At 45.4% G+C, this 16,801-nt stretch overlaps 1 protein-coding gene across 1 annotated transcript in view; it reads left to right on the top strand.

Annotated features, from left to right (window-relative positions):
* Positions 1–16,801, top strand: part of LOC124032186 (arf-GAP with coiled-coil, ANK repeat and PH domain-containing protein 3-like) — a 102,135-nt gene that overhangs the window by 44,997 nt on the left and 40,337 nt on the right. Inside the window, 3 exon segments of the mRNA XM_046344377.1 lie at positions 2,279–2,336; positions 8,506–8,625; positions 12,092–12,145. Coding sequence (XP_046200333.1) covers positions 2,279–2,336; positions 8,506–8,625; positions 12,092–12,145 — 232 coding nt within the window.

Below are 16,801 nucleotides of genomic sequence, written 5' to 3' on the forward strand. Positions count from 1 at the left end.
CATTTAGGTCATCAACAGGGGAATCCATTTAGGTCATTAACAGGGGAATCTGTTTAGGTCATTAACAGGGGAATCTGTTTAGGTCATTAACAGGGGAATCTGTTTAGGTCATTAACAGGGGAATCTGTTTAGGTCATTAACAGGGGAATCTGTTTCGGTCATTAACAGGGGAATCCGTTTCGGTCATTAACAGGGGAATCTGTTTAGGTCATTAACAGGGGAATCCGTTCTCTACTCAGGTCTTCCAGTACCCCCAACAGTACATATTTTTGTTCGTGGTTGCAACAAAAATATGTACTTTTGGGAGTACTCGACGACCGGAGTTGGGAAACACTGGTTTACTGTAGGTTATAAAAACACAGACATATGGTATTGATTAGGAAGGACTGTTTGGTATTGATTAGGCAATATGGTTGGAATCCATGAACTTCTTCCAATATTCCCTGTTTGGAGGATTCATACATGGTCCAGTTGAATGGACATACAGAAGTGACAGTAAAGACTCTGGCTGTGGGGGCAGAGAGGAAGACAGTGGCAGGCAAGAGCACGTGGCTGTAGGAGCAGAGAGGAAGACCGTGGCAGGCAAGAGCACGTGGCTGTAGGAGCAGAGAGGAAGACCGTGGCAGACAAGAGCACGTGGCTGTAGGAGCAGAGAGGAAGACCATGGCAGACAAGAGCACGTGGTTGTAGGAGCAGAGAGGAAGACCGTGGCAGACAAGAGCTCGTGGTTGTTGGAGCAGATAGGAAGACCGTGGCAGACGAGCACGTGGTTGTAGGAGCAGAGAGGAAGACCGTGGCAGACAAGAGCACGTGGTTGTAGGAGCAGAGAGGAAGACAAGAACACGTGGCTGTAGGAGCAGAGAGGAAGACCGTGGCAGACAAGAGCACGTGGTTGTAGGAGCAGAGAGGAAGACCGTGGCAGACAAGAGCACGTGGCTGTAGGAGCAGAGAGGAAGACCGTGGCAGACAAGAGCACGTGGTTGTAGGAGCAGAGAGGAAGACCGTGGCAGACAAGAGCATGTGGTTGTTGGAGCAGAGAGGAAGACCGTGGCAGACAAGAGCACGTGGTTGTAGGAGCAGAGAGGAAGACCGTGGCAGACAAGAGCACGTGGTTGTAGGAGCAGAGAGGAAGACCGTGGCAGACAAGAGCACGTGGTTGTAGGAGCAGAGAGGAAGACCGTGGCAGACGAGAGCACATGGCTGTAGGAGCAGAGAGGAAGACAAGAGCACGTGGCGTCCTACAGTATTTCCCCCTGAGCCTTGAGACTTGCATGCTGTAGCCTGAGTCAGCCAACCGGCCTAATCTAGGTGGAGTAGGAGGAGGGGGAAGACGAGGAGGAGGGAGAGAGGATAGGGAAAAAAAGATGGGGTGAGAAGAGGGAGAGAGAAAGACGGGAAGAAAGCGAGAGAGATGGAGCAGGCCTGGCAGCGACTCATGGCCGATATATGACACAGTTACTTTCATCACAGAGAGAGAGAGTGCTGCAGTGCTCTCTCTATCTCCTCTTGTTCAAATGGAAAACGTGCAAGGGACTTAATGCTGCTCGCTGCTAATATGGAGATACATACACAGAGAGCTAAGAGGGAAGAAGAGGCTATGATGTGTTTTCTGATTTACACTGACTGACTCCAGTCAAGCAAAAACCTTCCCAGCCCCACAGGGCAGACAGTGAGAAAGTATCAGATATACTGTAGATCTGTTTCACTGAGCTGTTATGATTACATTACAGCCCTCCTCCCCGATCCCTCCCTATATCAGTCATCTCACCCTGTGATGTGGTCTCCAAGCCTTCTGAGGAAGCTGCCCCAGTGCACACCCACAGCTGAAGCATGTATAAACAGTGGTGTGGGCTAGGAGTGGGCTGTGGCTAGGATAGGGCACTCCTTCACAGCATGGCAGAGGTAGAGGTTCCCATATGCTCTAGGGTGTGGTGGTGGCGGTGACTAGATGAGGGGTTTTTGTGGTGCGACTGTACCACAGCTCTACAGAACATCCAGTCACTCTCATGTCTGAGTTCAATTGTTCCCAGCCAGCATCTCTTTTTCATTTAGCCAGTTAACACTCCCCAGAGTACTCCCAAACCAGCCTGTATGTCTCGGCTTGAACATGTCTGTGTTCGGATCCAAGAACCTCACTGCCAGCCTAAGATTTATGTAACCCCCCCACTCTTTCCAAGGACATGGGAAATATGTGGTGTGTGTGTATATATAGTGAAAAAATAATGATACATACATACAATGTTACTGTACTAACGAAGTCCTGTTTTTTATCTTGCAGGGCAAACATTGATGAAGTGGAGACGGAGGTGGTAGAGATTGAAGCTAAACTAGACAAGGTACGAAATATTTGTTTTAATATCTCTTTATCTTTTTAGCAATCCACAGGAAGCCTTTTCAGATATCCTACATCTCCTATTATCCGTGTAGTATAAGACATATTATAAACTGGCTGGTTCGAGCCCAGAATGCTGATTGGTTGACAGCCGTGGTATATCAGACTGTATCACAGGTATGACAAAACTACTCTAATTACGTTGGTAACCAGTTTATAATAGCAATAAGGCACCTCAGGTTCTAGTGGTATATGGCCAACATATCACAACGGCTAAGTGCTGTATGCAGGCACTCTGCGTTGGCCATATACCACACTTCCTCGTGCCTTATTGCTTAACTAAACCACTGTTGTCTTGCTAACTGTTGGCTTCTAGTTCTCAGAGGTTTTATTTTGATAGAAAGCATGTGATACATCCATTGCAGCATATTTAAGTTATTTTTAGTTTACAGTACATCCCATCTCCTACTGCACTGTTAATGAAATGAGATTAGAGACATACAGGACTGTATATTATGGTAGGATTAAATGATGATGGTGATAGTAGCTAAAACCTCTTAACCTGCTACACTACTGCCTAGAGTGCCCAGTTTACACACACACACTGATTAACAAAGTGGCATGCAGCCCTCCAATCTAGACAATCTGAGTAGGACCAGTAGACAGGTTGGAGAATCCTACTATTGTACATTTTCACCCATCAGTATAACATTGTGTGCTTGTTGTAAATTTGTCTTTGTAAACCACTGAGTACTGGGTGCAACTACAAAGGAAAGCAGAATCTCACTCAGATTACTTGCTTAATGTTTCAGCAGCTCAGGTTTGTGTGGACTAAACGTGACGTCGCAGGGCGGGGGAAAGGGAAGAGGGCTGACAACATTAGAATGCATAAGACTGGCTTTCAAAGCACTGGGTTATCCTCTAACGAAGGAGCCTGATGCTTTGGGTTATTCTCTAATGAGGGAGCCTGTTGCTTTGGGTTATTCTCTAATGAGGGAGCCTGTTGCTTTGGGTTACCCTCTAACGAAGGAGCCTGTTGCTTTGGGTTACCCTCTAACAAGGGAGCCTGATGCTTTGGGTTATTCTCTAATGAGGGAGCCTGATGCTTTGGGTTATTCTCTAATGAGGGAGCCTGATGCTTTGGGTTATTCTCTAATGAGGGAGCCTGATGCTTTGGGTTATTCTCTAATGAGGGAGCCTGATGCTTTGGGTTACCCTCTAACGGAGGAGCCTGATGCTTTGGGTTATTCTCTAATGAGGGAGCCTGATGCTTTGGGTTATTCTCTAATGAGGGAGCCTGTTGCTTTGGGTTATTCTCTAATGAGGGAGCCTGTTGCTTTGGGTTACCCTCTAACAAGGAGCCTGTTGCTTTGGGTTACCCTCTAACGAGGGAGCCTGATGCTTTGGGTTATTCTCTAATGAGGGAGCCTGTTGCTTTGGGTTACCTTCTAATGAGGGAGCCTGATGCTTTGGGTTATTCTCTAATAAGGGAGCCTGATGCTTTGGGTTACCCTCTAACGAGGGAGTCTGATGCTTTGGGTTATTCTCTAATGAGGGAGCCTGATGCTTTGGGTTATTGTCTAATGAGGGAGCCTGTTGCTTTGGGTTACCCTCTAACGGAGGAGCCTGATGCTTTGGGTTACCCTCTAATGAGGGAGCCTGATGCTTTGGGTTACCCTCTAATGAGGGAGCCTGATGCTTTGGGTTATTCTCTAATAAGGGAGCCTGATGCTTTGGGTTATTCTCTAAACGAGGGAGCCTGATGCTTTGGGTTATGCTCTAAACGAGGGAGCCTGATGCTTTGGGTTATGCTCTAAACGAGGGAGCCTGATGCTTTGGGTTATGCTCTAAATGAGGGAGCCTGATGCTTTGGGTTATGCTCTAAATGAGGGAGCCTGATGCTTTGGGTTATGCTCTAAACGAGGGAGCCTGATGCTTTGTGTTAATGCTCATGATGCCACGAGTCCATCTGTTCTGTTTGACCGTGAATTATGTGTCGGGAGGTTAGTCTGCTGCTTCACTAACATCACTGTTGGTATCCTGCAGTGGGCTCCAAATGAGCAATGACGGTGAAAAGTGCAGAATGTTTCTGTTTGACAGTATGTGAGGGTAAAAGGCTATTTGGCTCGTCAGGTGTCATGATATGGTGGTTAGCATATAGTTCATACATACTGTAGCTTACATCTTCTGGTATTAACTGTTGAGTAATAAACATACGTGAGAACCATATATCAAGTGTTATATCCAAGTTACTCATATGGGTTTGAATTTGCCTCAACAATGTTACCTCTCACCAGAAGCCCAAACCACTAGTACACCAACATGACTGTCAAAACACTAGTGTACTGCCACAATACACAGAATAAGGGCATTACTGTACACCAACATGAACCCAACTGTCAAACCACTAGTCCTGTCTCTTCCACCTTTTATTTTCCCTCCCGTAGGGAAACAGGTAGGACTCTCTCAACAGAAAACACTGGCAGCCCGCGTCCAGTTCACTCCCAGTTCTACAGGGCTTTGAGTGATTAACATGAGAGGATAGGGTTGGTTGGCCAGCCCTGAGTTGAATCTGGCTAGCAGCTGTTAGGAAATGGCACTTTTCTTGAGAAGAGTATCTCGAGCAGGGTAAGAGTGAGAGAGGCTGGCCTTGATTCAATGTCTTGCGAATGTAGAAAGAAACAACAAACATTGTAGTGAACCATATATTAGGCAACATGTCAAAAGTTCAGTTGTCAGCAGTTAAACAGTGTGACAAGTATTTGAAAACCTGCAAAATCATCAGTGTTTCCTACTTACAAAGCATGTAGAGGTCTGTATTTTTTTTATCATAGGTACACTTCAACTGTGAGAGACGGAATCTAAAACAAAAATCCAGAAAATCACATTATATGATTTTAAGTAATTCATTTGTATTTTATTGCATGACATACATGTGGCCATGTATCGCCAGATCTTGGCCAACAACCTCCTTCCTTCAGTAAGAGCATTGAAGATGGGTTGGGGCTGGGTCTTCCAGCATGACAACGACCCGAAACACACAGCCAGGGCAACTAAGGAGTGGCTCCTTAAGAAGCATCTCAAGGTCCTGGAGTGGCCTAGCCAGTCTCCAGACCTGAACCCAATAGAACATCTTTGGAGGGAGCTGAAAGTACATATTGCCCAGCGACAGCCCCGAAACCTGAAGGATCTGGAGAAGGTCTGTATGGAGGCGTGGGCCAAAATCCCTGCTGCAGTGTGTGCAAACCTGGTCAAGAACTACAGGAAACTTATGATCTCTGTAATTACAAACAAAGGTTTCTGTACCAAATATTAAGTTAAGTATTTGATACATCAGAAAAGCATATGTCATGCAATAAAATGCAAATTAATTACTTAAAAATCATACAATGTGATTTTCTGGATTTATGGTTTAGATTCCATCTCTCACAGTTGAAGTGTACCTATGATAAAAATTACAGACCTCTGGACAGTGGTGGCGCACAGGAGGCATGGTGTGTGGGACCGGTACAGGTGGCACCAGGCGGTAGACACGCACCTCAGGGAGTGTGGGGAGGAGGCACAGGACGTACTGGACTGTGGAGGCGCACTGGAGGTCTGGAGCGTAGAGCTGGCACAACCCATCCTGGCTGGATGTTTATTTTCGCCCTGCAAATGCAGGCGCTGGCACAGGACGCACTGGGCTGTGAATTGTTTTTGGGGGGGAGCTGTCTCTCGGGCTTCTGTGCTAGCCGTGTCCCCTCGTAGTTCCTCCTGCACTCCTGCACTATCTCCACCTGCTTCCATGGTAGGCAATCCTTTCCAGCCATGATTTCCACCCACGTCCAGGATCTTTTACCGTCCAAAATCTCGTCCCATGTCCATGATGTCAGCTCCTGGCCACGCTGCTTGGTCCGTTTTTGGTGGGATCTTCTGTCACATTCGTTATAAAGATGAGACCAAGGCGTAGCATGAGTAGAGCTCCACATGTTTATAATAAAACTGAAACTCAGCAAAACAAAACAAACAAGCCCAAACGAAACGTGAAGCTATACGAATGGTGCAGACAGGCAACTAAACATAGAACAAGATCCCACAAACACCAAAGGGAAATGGCTACCTAAATGTGATCCCCAATCAGAGATAAACAGCTGTCTCTGATTGGGAACTATATCAGACCAAAATAGATATACAAAAACCCTTAGACCTACAAAACTCTAGACATACAAAAACCCTAGACAATACAAAAACCCTAGACAATCCAAAAACTAGCATACCCACCCTAGTCACACCCTGACCTAACCAAAATATAAAGACAACAGAGATATCTCAGGTCAGGGCGTGATAGCCGTTACCAGAGAATTTAACATTTATTTCTTTACCAATGTCGTTTTAGAGAATTTGGCAGTACGTCCAACCGGCCTCACAATCTCAGACCACGTGTAACTACACGTGCCCTCCACATCCGGCTTCTTTACCTGTGGGATCGTCTGAGACCAGCCACCCGGACAGCTGATGAAACTGTGGGTTTGCACAACCCAATAGTTTCTGCACAAACTGTCAGAAACCATCTTGGGGAAGCTCATCTGCACCCTCAACATCCTACCAGGGTCTTGACCTGACAGCAGTTCAGCATCATAACTGACTTTAGTTGGCAAATGCTCACCTTCGATGGCCACTGGCACACTGGAGAAGTGTGCTCTTCACGGATGACTCCCGGTTTCAACTGTACCGGGCAGATGGCGTGTATGGCGTCGTGTGGGCGAGCAGCTTGCTGATGTCATCATTGTGAAGAGAGTGCCCCATGGTGGCAGTGGGGTTATGGTATGGGCAGGCATAAGCTACGGACAATGAACACAATTGCATTTTATCGATGGCATTTTGAATGCACAGAGATACCGTGATCAGATCCATACCTATAGCGACATAAGGCGAGACCCAGACGCAGACACAGGAGGCAGATGGTTTGAGCTCTGCCTATATATTAGAATCCAACGGATAGACAAAGGCAGGTCGGGGACAGGCAAGAGTTCATAGCCAGGGCAGAGTCCAAAACGGTACAGGGCGGCAGGCAGGCTCGAGGTCGGGGGCAGGCAGAGTGGTCAGGCAGGTGGGCTCAGAGTCAGGACAGACAAGGATCAAAACATGGAGGATGAGAAAAAGAGAGTCTGGCGGAAAAAAACAGGAGCTGAGAGAAAATCGCTGGTTGACTTGGCAAACAAGGCGAACTGGCACAGACAGACAGAAAACACAGGTATAAATACCCAGGTGATAATGGGCAAGATGGGTGACGACAAGCACAAGGACAGGTGAAAGGGATCAGGGTGTGACAATACCAGATACTGACTGTTTTTTTTAACCCTATCTGTGACCAACAGATGCATATCTGTATTCCCAGTCATGTGAAATCCAAATCCAATTTATTTATGTAAATTGACTGATTTCCTCATATGAACTGTAAATCTTTGAAATTGTTGCATGGTGCGTTTATATTTTTGTTCAGTGTAGTAATGTGACTTGTGATCTTTCTGTGTATTCGTCAGTATGTGGATTGGAAGAGTATTTTGGCAGTTACAGTAGATCCTGTCCTATGCTAAACCATAGAGTAGATACATCAGTTGATAGATGTATCTTTGTGGTTATAACCAACAAGTCTTCACAGTTAAACACTCTGGTTTTAATTCCCCAGTCCTGGACCACATTTCCCCCTCACTGATGACATGCATGTTTAGTTGCATTCTTATGTCACAGGTTAACATGTGAGAATGTTCTCCACCCCACCACACATTACCGTGGGTGATACAGTATGATCTTGGAGGAGGCTAAAACCAACATGCAGCCAAGCGTAGGACGTAATCACCAAGTGTGGTGAGCATGTTTTTAAATGTAGAAAGGGGTTAGGTGGGAATATGATGCAGGTATTTGCTGTGGAAAGGGAAAAATATGGTATGTTGCAAGAGCATCTCAGTGATATAATCACATGGACGGCCCATTCAAGGTTTTGATCTCACCAGTCCATTTACAAGCCAGAGAAAGTCCCTCTACTGTACACAGTATTTAAGAATGGAATCGACTTGTATGTAGCGAGATATATATTTTGATGTTCTGTATACAGACCCTACTTTCCTCTACTTACCCCCACACACACACTCAGTGATTCTCTCTGTCTTCCTCTCTCTTCTCTCCTCCCCTAGCTGGTGAAGCTATGCAGTGGGATGATCGAGGCAGGGAAGGCCTATGTCAGCGCCAACAAACTCTTTGTGAATGGAATCCGGGACCTGTCCCAACAATGCAAGAAGGATGAGATGATCTCGGTGAGGTTCAGTTGGATCCAGAATAAAGTCCAATTTCAAGTCTATTCAACACTCATCTATTGGTTAGGTTACAGCCTCATAACCTTGTTATTGTACACACTGACTGAACATCTATCACATACTACACATACCGGTACATCTATGTTTTCTGGATATTTAAGGCTCATCACATAACTTGTCTCCCTATGTACATACTACTAAACTCAGTAAACAAAGAAACGTCCTCTCACTGTCAGCTGCGTTTATTTTCAGAAAATGTAACGTGTAAATATTTGTATGATCATAACAAGATTCAACAACTGAGACATAAACTGAACAAGTTCCACAGACATGTGACTACAGAAATGGAATAATGTGTCCCAGTAACAAAGGGGGGGTCAAAATCAAAAGTGACAGTCAGTATCTGGTGTGGCCACCAGCTGCATTAAGTACTACAGTGCATCTCCTCCTCATGGACTGCACCCAATGTACCAGTTCTTGCTGTGAGATGTTACCCCGCTCTTCCACCAAGGCACCTGCAAGTTCCCGGACATTTTGGGGGGGAATGGCCCTAGCCCTCACCCTCCGATCCAACAGGTCCCAGACGTGCTCAATGGGATTGAGGCTCTTCGCTGGCCATGAACACTGACATTCCTGTCTTGTAGGAAATCACGCACAGAATGAGCATTATGGCTGGTGGCATTGTCATGCTGGAGGGTCATGTCAGGATGAGCCTGCAGGAAGGGTACCAGTGGGAGGAGGATGTCCTCCTAACGCTCATTCCTTCGACGATAAACGCAAATCCGATCGCCACGCCCAGTGAGACAAAACTGCGACTCGTCAGTGAAGAGCACTTTTTGCCAGTCCTGTCTGGTCCAGCGACGGTGGGTTTGTGCCCATAGGCGATGTTGTTGCCGGTGATGTCTGGTGAGGACCTGCCTTACAACAGGCCTACAAGCCCTCAGTCCAGCCTCTCTCAGCCTATTGTGGACAGTCTGAGCACTGATGGAGGGATTGTGCGTTCCTGGTGTAACTCAGTTGTTGTTGCCATCCTGTACCTGTCCTGCAGGTGTGATGTTCGGAAGTACCGATCCTGTGCAGGTGTTGTTACACGTGGTCTGCCACTGCGAGGACGATCAGCTGTCCGTCCTGTCTCCCTGTAGCGCCGTCTTAGGCGTATCACAGTACAGACATAGCAATTTATTGCCCTGGCCACATCTGCAGTCCTCATGCCTCCTTGCAGCATGCCTAAGGCACGTTCATGCAGATGAGCAGGGACCCTGGGCATCTTTCTTTTGGTGTTTTTCCAGAAGTCAGAAGAAAAGGCTTCTTTAGTGTCTTATGTTTTCATAACTGTGACCTTAATTGTCTACCGTCTGTAAGCTGTCAGTGTCTTCAAATCAAATCAAATCAAATTTTATTTGTCACATACACATGGTTAGCAGATGTTAATGCGAGTGTAGCGAAATGCTTGTGCTTCTAGTTCCGACAATGCAGTGATAACCAACAAGTAATCTAACTAACAATTCCAAAACTACTGTCTTATACACAGTGTAAGGGGATAAGGAACATGTACATAAGGATATATGAATGAGTGATGGTACAGAGCAGCATACAGTAGATGGTATCGAGTACAGTATATACATATGAGATGAGTATGTAGACAAAGTAAACAAAGTGGCATAGTTAAAGTGGCTAGTGATACATGTGTTACATAAGGATGCAGTCGATGTTGTAGAGTACAGTATATACATATGTATATGAGATGAATAATGTAGGGTAAGTAACATTATATAAGGTAGCATTGTTTAAAGTGGCTAGTGATATATTTACATCATTTCCCATCAATTCCCATTATTAAAATGGCTGGAGTTGGGTCAGTGTCAATGACAGTGTGTTGGCAGCAGCCACTCAATGTTAGTGGTGGCTATTTAACAGTCTGATGGCCTTGAGATAGAAGCTGTTTTTCAGTCTCTCGGTCCCAGCTTTGATGCACCTGTACTGACCTCGCCTTCTGGATGATAGCGGGGTGAACAGGCAGTGGTTCGGGTGGTTGATGTCCTTGATGATCTTTATGGCCTTCCTGTAACAACGGGTGGTGTAGGTGTCCTGGAGGGCAGGTAGTTTGCCCCCGGTGATGCGTTGTGCAGTCCTCACTACCCTCTGGAGAGCCTTACGGTTGAGGGCGGAGCAGTTGCCGTACCAGGCGGTGATACAGCCCGCCAGGATGCTCTCGATTGTGCATCTGTAGAAGTTTGTGAGTGCTTTTGGTGACAAGCCGAATTTCTTCAGCCTCCTGAGGTTGAATAGGCGCTGCTGTGCCTTCTTCACGACGCTGTCAGTGTGAGTGGACCAATTCAGTTTGTCTGTGATGTGTATGCCGAGGAACTTAAAACTAGCTACCCTCTCCACTACTGTTCCATCGATGTGGATAGGGGGGTGTTCCCTCTGCTGTTTCCTGAAGTCCACAATCATCTCCTTAGTTTTGTTGACGTTGAGTGTGAGGTTATTTTCCTGACACCACACTCCAAGGGCCCTCACCTCCTCCCTGTAGGCCGTCTCGTCGTTGTTGGTAATCAAGCCTACCACTGTTGTGTCGTCCGCAAACTTGATGATTGAGTTGGAGGCGTGCGTGGCCACGCAGTCGTGGGTGAACAGGTGCATGTTCATTAATTGTTTATGGTTCATTGAACAAGCATGGGAAACGGTGTTTAAACCCTTTACAATGAAGATCTGTGAAGTTATTTGGATTTTTACAAATTATCTTTGAAAAACAGGGTCCTGAAAAAGGGCTGTTTCTTTTTTTGTTGAGTTTATAAAACATTTGGTTGAATGTCATGGGCTCTCTACTTAATGCTTAGTCTTGGGAGTGGTTGGTGCTTTCCTGCTCTCTGACCGCATGCCTGAGCAAGTCTGTGTGTAAACCTGAATACTCTACTAATGGATTAGTCAGTGTCAGAGGAGGAATCAGGCCTGGAGTGGGGACTTACTACAGTACGTCTTGGCCAGGTCTTCAAGACCAGCGTCTCCAGTACTTTCACCCGAAGAGCTGATTGTCCACCAACATTAAGGACTGCTAGTGCTTGGCTCCCCAATAGGTTTACCCTTATGTCTAATTCTGAGGATCAATGCTGCTCTTATTTGTCATTTTTCATTGTAAAAATATAAAAGAGCCTGGCCTCCAGTGATGTTTCCCTTAGTTTTGTTCTCTTAATGTTGTACAATAACAAAACAATCCTCTTTTTACTAAAAATGTTAGTGTCAACCAGTAAAATTGACCAATTTAAACTTAATTTGACTATTTGTGTGTGTAAATGAGCTACTTTCATAAATACAATTAATCCAAATTTGCACTCTTCTATTTTTTTGTGGCTCTTGGACTTGGCATAGCAGCATTAGCAAAGTGAACTGAATCTCTCTGTCTCTAATCTTGTTAATATGCTGTAATACAATATTCTAAAGCTATTGTGTCTTGTTTTCCTTGCAGGAGTGCCTGGAGAAGTGTGGGGAGAGCCTCCAGGAAATAGTCAACTACCACATGGTAAGTCTCGTGTGTGTGTGTGTGCCCCTCTTCCCCAACTGTCCCCACATACTCTAGTCCAGATACTGTATGTCCATAGGGACCAGGCAGCACTGAGCACAGTGATTTCATCACATCTTGAAATGCTAACATAGACCGGCATTTAGGCCTCGCTTGGGTCTCCTATTCCCTCTAACACAAGCCTAGGGGGTCAGTCTGACCTGGCTTTAAATGATTCAACATGCAGCAACATTTCATTCACAAATCATTCAATGTCTCTTTTTCTCTGTTATTTGATGGCTGTCCTGACCCTCTGTGGTCGTGTAACTATGACCATCTGCAAATCAGCACACTTTCTTGAAGGTCAATTCCCCCACTTTTCAACCTGATCATGGACTACAGGATGCTGATCGTGTACTATAGGAAAAGTCTCATTAACATCAACAGGACTGAAGTGGAGACTGGTGGGGCAGAGACTGTGGGGGGGTGGGGGGAGATGGGGGAGACAGGTTAGGCACAACTGGGGGAAACAGACTGGGGGAGATGGGGAGAGAGAGTGGAGGAGAGACTGCAGGGGAGAGGTTGGGGGAGAGTTGAGTGGAGGAGAGACTGGGGGAGAGAGGCTGGGAAAGAGACTGTGGGGGCTTATTGCCAAGTCTTAATGTAATTAAACAGTTACTTACCAGTATTTATTTGCACACATTCCCTGGATAATCAGCAGGGGTACAGCAAATGTGACCATCCAGAGCTGTGAAGCTGGCAGCTGTAGACAAAGCACCCCTTCACGTTCCCTGTAAGGATCAGCCAGGAAGGATTCTCTAGATCCTGGTCCAGGGGAGGGGGATTCTGCTACATTTAGATTGGATTCTCTACGTTAGTAGAATTCTCAAGTGGGATGACAAGATCTGAGGCCTCATTTATCAACTTTGCATAAATTTAACACTAAATATCTGCATGCGCCATTTCTGAAAATATGTTTTGGGGTATATTTTGTGCGTACGCAAAGTTTCTAAACGAGGCCCCTGGTCTCTTGGGCATGGTAACTGTTGATGGATGAGAGGACACAGAGGGATTCTAGCATTACACCAAAAGCATTCCTGCAACCTTTCCATGCAGAGAGTTAGTGTTATGGTTAGTTTATACTAGAGGTCGACCAATTATGTTTTTTCAACGCCGATATCGATACCGATTTTTGGAGGACCGAGAAAAGCCAATACCGATTAAATCGACCAATTTATATATATATATATTTGTAATAATGACAATTACAACAATACTGAATTAACACTTTAAAAAAAATATATATAATAGATAAATAAAAATAATGTTCAAGTTCCTTGCTCAGAACATGAGAACATACAGTGGGGCAAAAAAGTATTTAGTCAGCCACCAATTGTGCAAGTTCTCCCACTTAAAAAGATGAGAGAGGCCTGTAATTTTCATCATAGGTACACTTCAACTATGACAGACAAAATGGAAAAAAAAATCCAGAAAATCGCATTGTACAATTTTTTTTAATGACTTTATTTGCAAAATATGGTGGAAAATAAGTATTTGGTCACCTACAAACAAGCAAGATTTCTGGCTCTCATAGACCTGTAACTTCTTCTTTACGAGGCTCCTCTGTCCTCCACTCGTTACCTGTATTAATGGCCATAGTGGAGTTTGGAGTGTGACTGAGGTTGTGGACAGGTGTCTTTTATACTGATAACAAGTTCAAACAGGTGCCATTAATACAGGTAATGAGTGGAGGACAGAGGATACTTTTTCTTCTCATGTGATTTTCTGGATTTTTTTTAGTTGAAGTGTACCGATGATGAAAATGACAGGCCTCTCTCATCTTTTTAAGTGGGAGAACTTGCACAATTGGTGGCTGACTAAATACTTTTTTGCCCCACTGTATGAAAGCTGGTCGTTCCTTTTAACATGAGTCTTCAATATTCCCAGTTAAGGAGTTTTAGGTTGTAGTTATTATAGGATTTTATAGGACTATTTCTCTCTATACCATTTGTATGTCATATACCTTTGACTATTGGATGTTCTTATAGGCACTATAGTATTACCAGCCTAATCTCTGGAGTTGATAGGCTTGAAGTCATAAACAGTGCTGCTCCCTACCACCGCTCAGTCAGACTGCTCTATAAAATATCAAATCATAGACACACAGAAATACGAGCCTTTGGTCATTAATATGGAAACTATCATTTCGAAAACTAAACGTTTATTCTTTCAGTGAAATACGGAACCGTTCCGTATTTTATCGAACGAGTGGCAACCCTAAGTCTAAATATTGCTGTTACATTGTACAACCTTCAATGATATGTCTTAATTATGTACATTTCTGTCAAATTAGTTCACAACGAGTCAGGCGGCCCAAACTGTTGCATATACCCTGACTCTGTGTGCAATGAACGCAAGAGAAGTGACACAATTTCCCTAGTTAATATTGCCTGATAACATGAATTTATTTGAACTAAATATGCACGTTTAAAAATATATCCTACTGTTTATTGATTTTAAGAAAGGAATTTTTGTTTATGATTAGGTACATTTGTGCAACGATTGTGTTTTTGTTAAATCATCACCCGTTTGGCAAAGTAGGCTGTGGTCGATGATAAATTAACATGCACCGCATTGATTATAGGCAATGCAGGACAAGCTAGTGAACCTAGTAATATCATCAACTATGTGTAGTTAACTAGTGATTATGTTAATATTGATTGTTTTTTAGATAAGTTTAATGCTAGCTAGCAACTTACCTTGGCTTCTTACTGCACTCGCATAACAGGTGGTCTGTTATGATTGTTATGAAAACATGAAATCATCCCGGATTAATCAGCCATGTCGATTAATCGGTCTACCTCTAGTTTATACAGCATTTCACTGCAAAATAGATTAAGCTAGCTAAGTACAGTAGGAGTTGGATTGCTTGGTGCAGACAGAGTGGGTGGAAGATATCCAACCTTATATGATTGGAACAAATATGCTAAGAGCTGTTGTGATCCCATTGTATATACCCTGGTTCTAGATGTCTACTGTCAGGACATACAGGATATGTGTTTTACTTGTCCCTGTTCTTCTAGTCATAGTCATAGAAACTCTATCCACCACCCCTGTTTCTGTTTTGGTAGATGGATCAGTGAACCTCTCCCCAGTCGGCAGATGACAGTCTCTCTTTCCTCACACAGGGAGCACCTGTGTCATCTTGGCTTAATTAAGACAATTTATCTCCAGCCGCTCTGCCTCCACACACACAGGCTGCTGTCACCATGAAGCAGCTACACACAGGCTGCTGTCAACACAGGTTGCTGTCATCTCAGGCTGCTGTCACCATAAAGCAGCTACACACAGGCTGCTGTCACCATAAAGCAGCTACACACAGGCTGCTGTCAACACAGGCTGCTGTCATCTCAGGCTGCTGTCACCATAAAGCATCTACACACAGGCTGCTGTCAACACAGGCTGCTGTCATCTCAGGCTGCTGTCACCATGAAGCAGCTACACACAGACTGCTGTCACCATGAAGCAGCTACACACAGGCTGCTGTTACCATAAAGCAGCTACACACAGGCTGCTGTCACCACAAAGCAGCTATACACAGACTGCTGTCACCACAAAGCAGCTACACACAGGCTGCTGTCACCACAAAGCAGCTACACACAGACTGCTGTCACCACAAAGCAGCTACACACAGACTGCTGTCACCACAAAGGAGCTACACACAGGCTGCTGTTACCACAAAGCAGCTACACACAGGCTGCTGTCACCACAGGCTGCTGTCACCACAAAGCAGCTACACACAGACTGCTGTCACCACAAAGCAGCTACACACAGACTGCTGTCACCACAAAGCAGCTACACACAGACTGCTGTCACCACAAAGCAACTACACACAGGCTGCTGTCACCACAAAGCAGCTACACACAGACTGCTGTCACCACAAAGCAACTACACACAGGCTGCTGTCACCACAAAGCAGCTACACACAGACTGCTGTCACCACAAAGCAGCTACACACAGACTGCTGTCACCACAAAGCAGCTACACACAGACTGCTGTCACCACAGGCTGCTGTCACCACAAAGCAGCTAGACACAGGCTGCTATCACCACAGGCTGCTGTCACCACAAAGCAGCTACACACAGGCTGCTGTCACCACAAAGCAGCTACACACAGACTGCTGTCACCACAGGCTGCTGTTGCCGCAAAGCAGCCCGGGAATGCCCCAGGCTGCTCAACACAACCCTACCGCTGAGCTGAGCCAGGCTGCTCAACACAACCCTACCGCTGAGCCAGGCTACTCAACACAACCCTACCGCTGAGCTGAGCCAGGCTAGGAAACCCATCAGCACTTTTCTGTGTCCAGTCTATACACACACACACACACACACACACACACACACACACACACACACACACACACACACACACACACACACACACACACACACACACACACACACACACACACACACACACAGTGAGCAACCTGGAGGCATGTTAACTACAAACCTCTCTAGTTAAAACTCTGTGGGTTACTGACGCAGAGCAAGCAGTCACTTCAATCCTCCCCCAGGCTATCCATCAACATGTCAGATGGACATTCCATGAGGGTGGCCACTCTGTCAACCACTAGTGTTTATGTCCAGGCCCTACAGGCCTTGTTGATTGAGTGTC

Source organism: Oncorhynchus gorbuscha, linkage group LG03 (genome assembly GCF_021184085.1).
Source record: "Oncorhynchus gorbuscha isolate QuinsamMale2020 ecotype Even-year linkage group LG03, OgorEven_v1.0, whole genome shotgun sequence".
Taxonomy (NCBI): domain Eukaryota; kingdom Metazoa; phylum Chordata; class Actinopteri; order Salmoniformes; family Salmonidae; genus Oncorhynchus; species Oncorhynchus gorbuscha.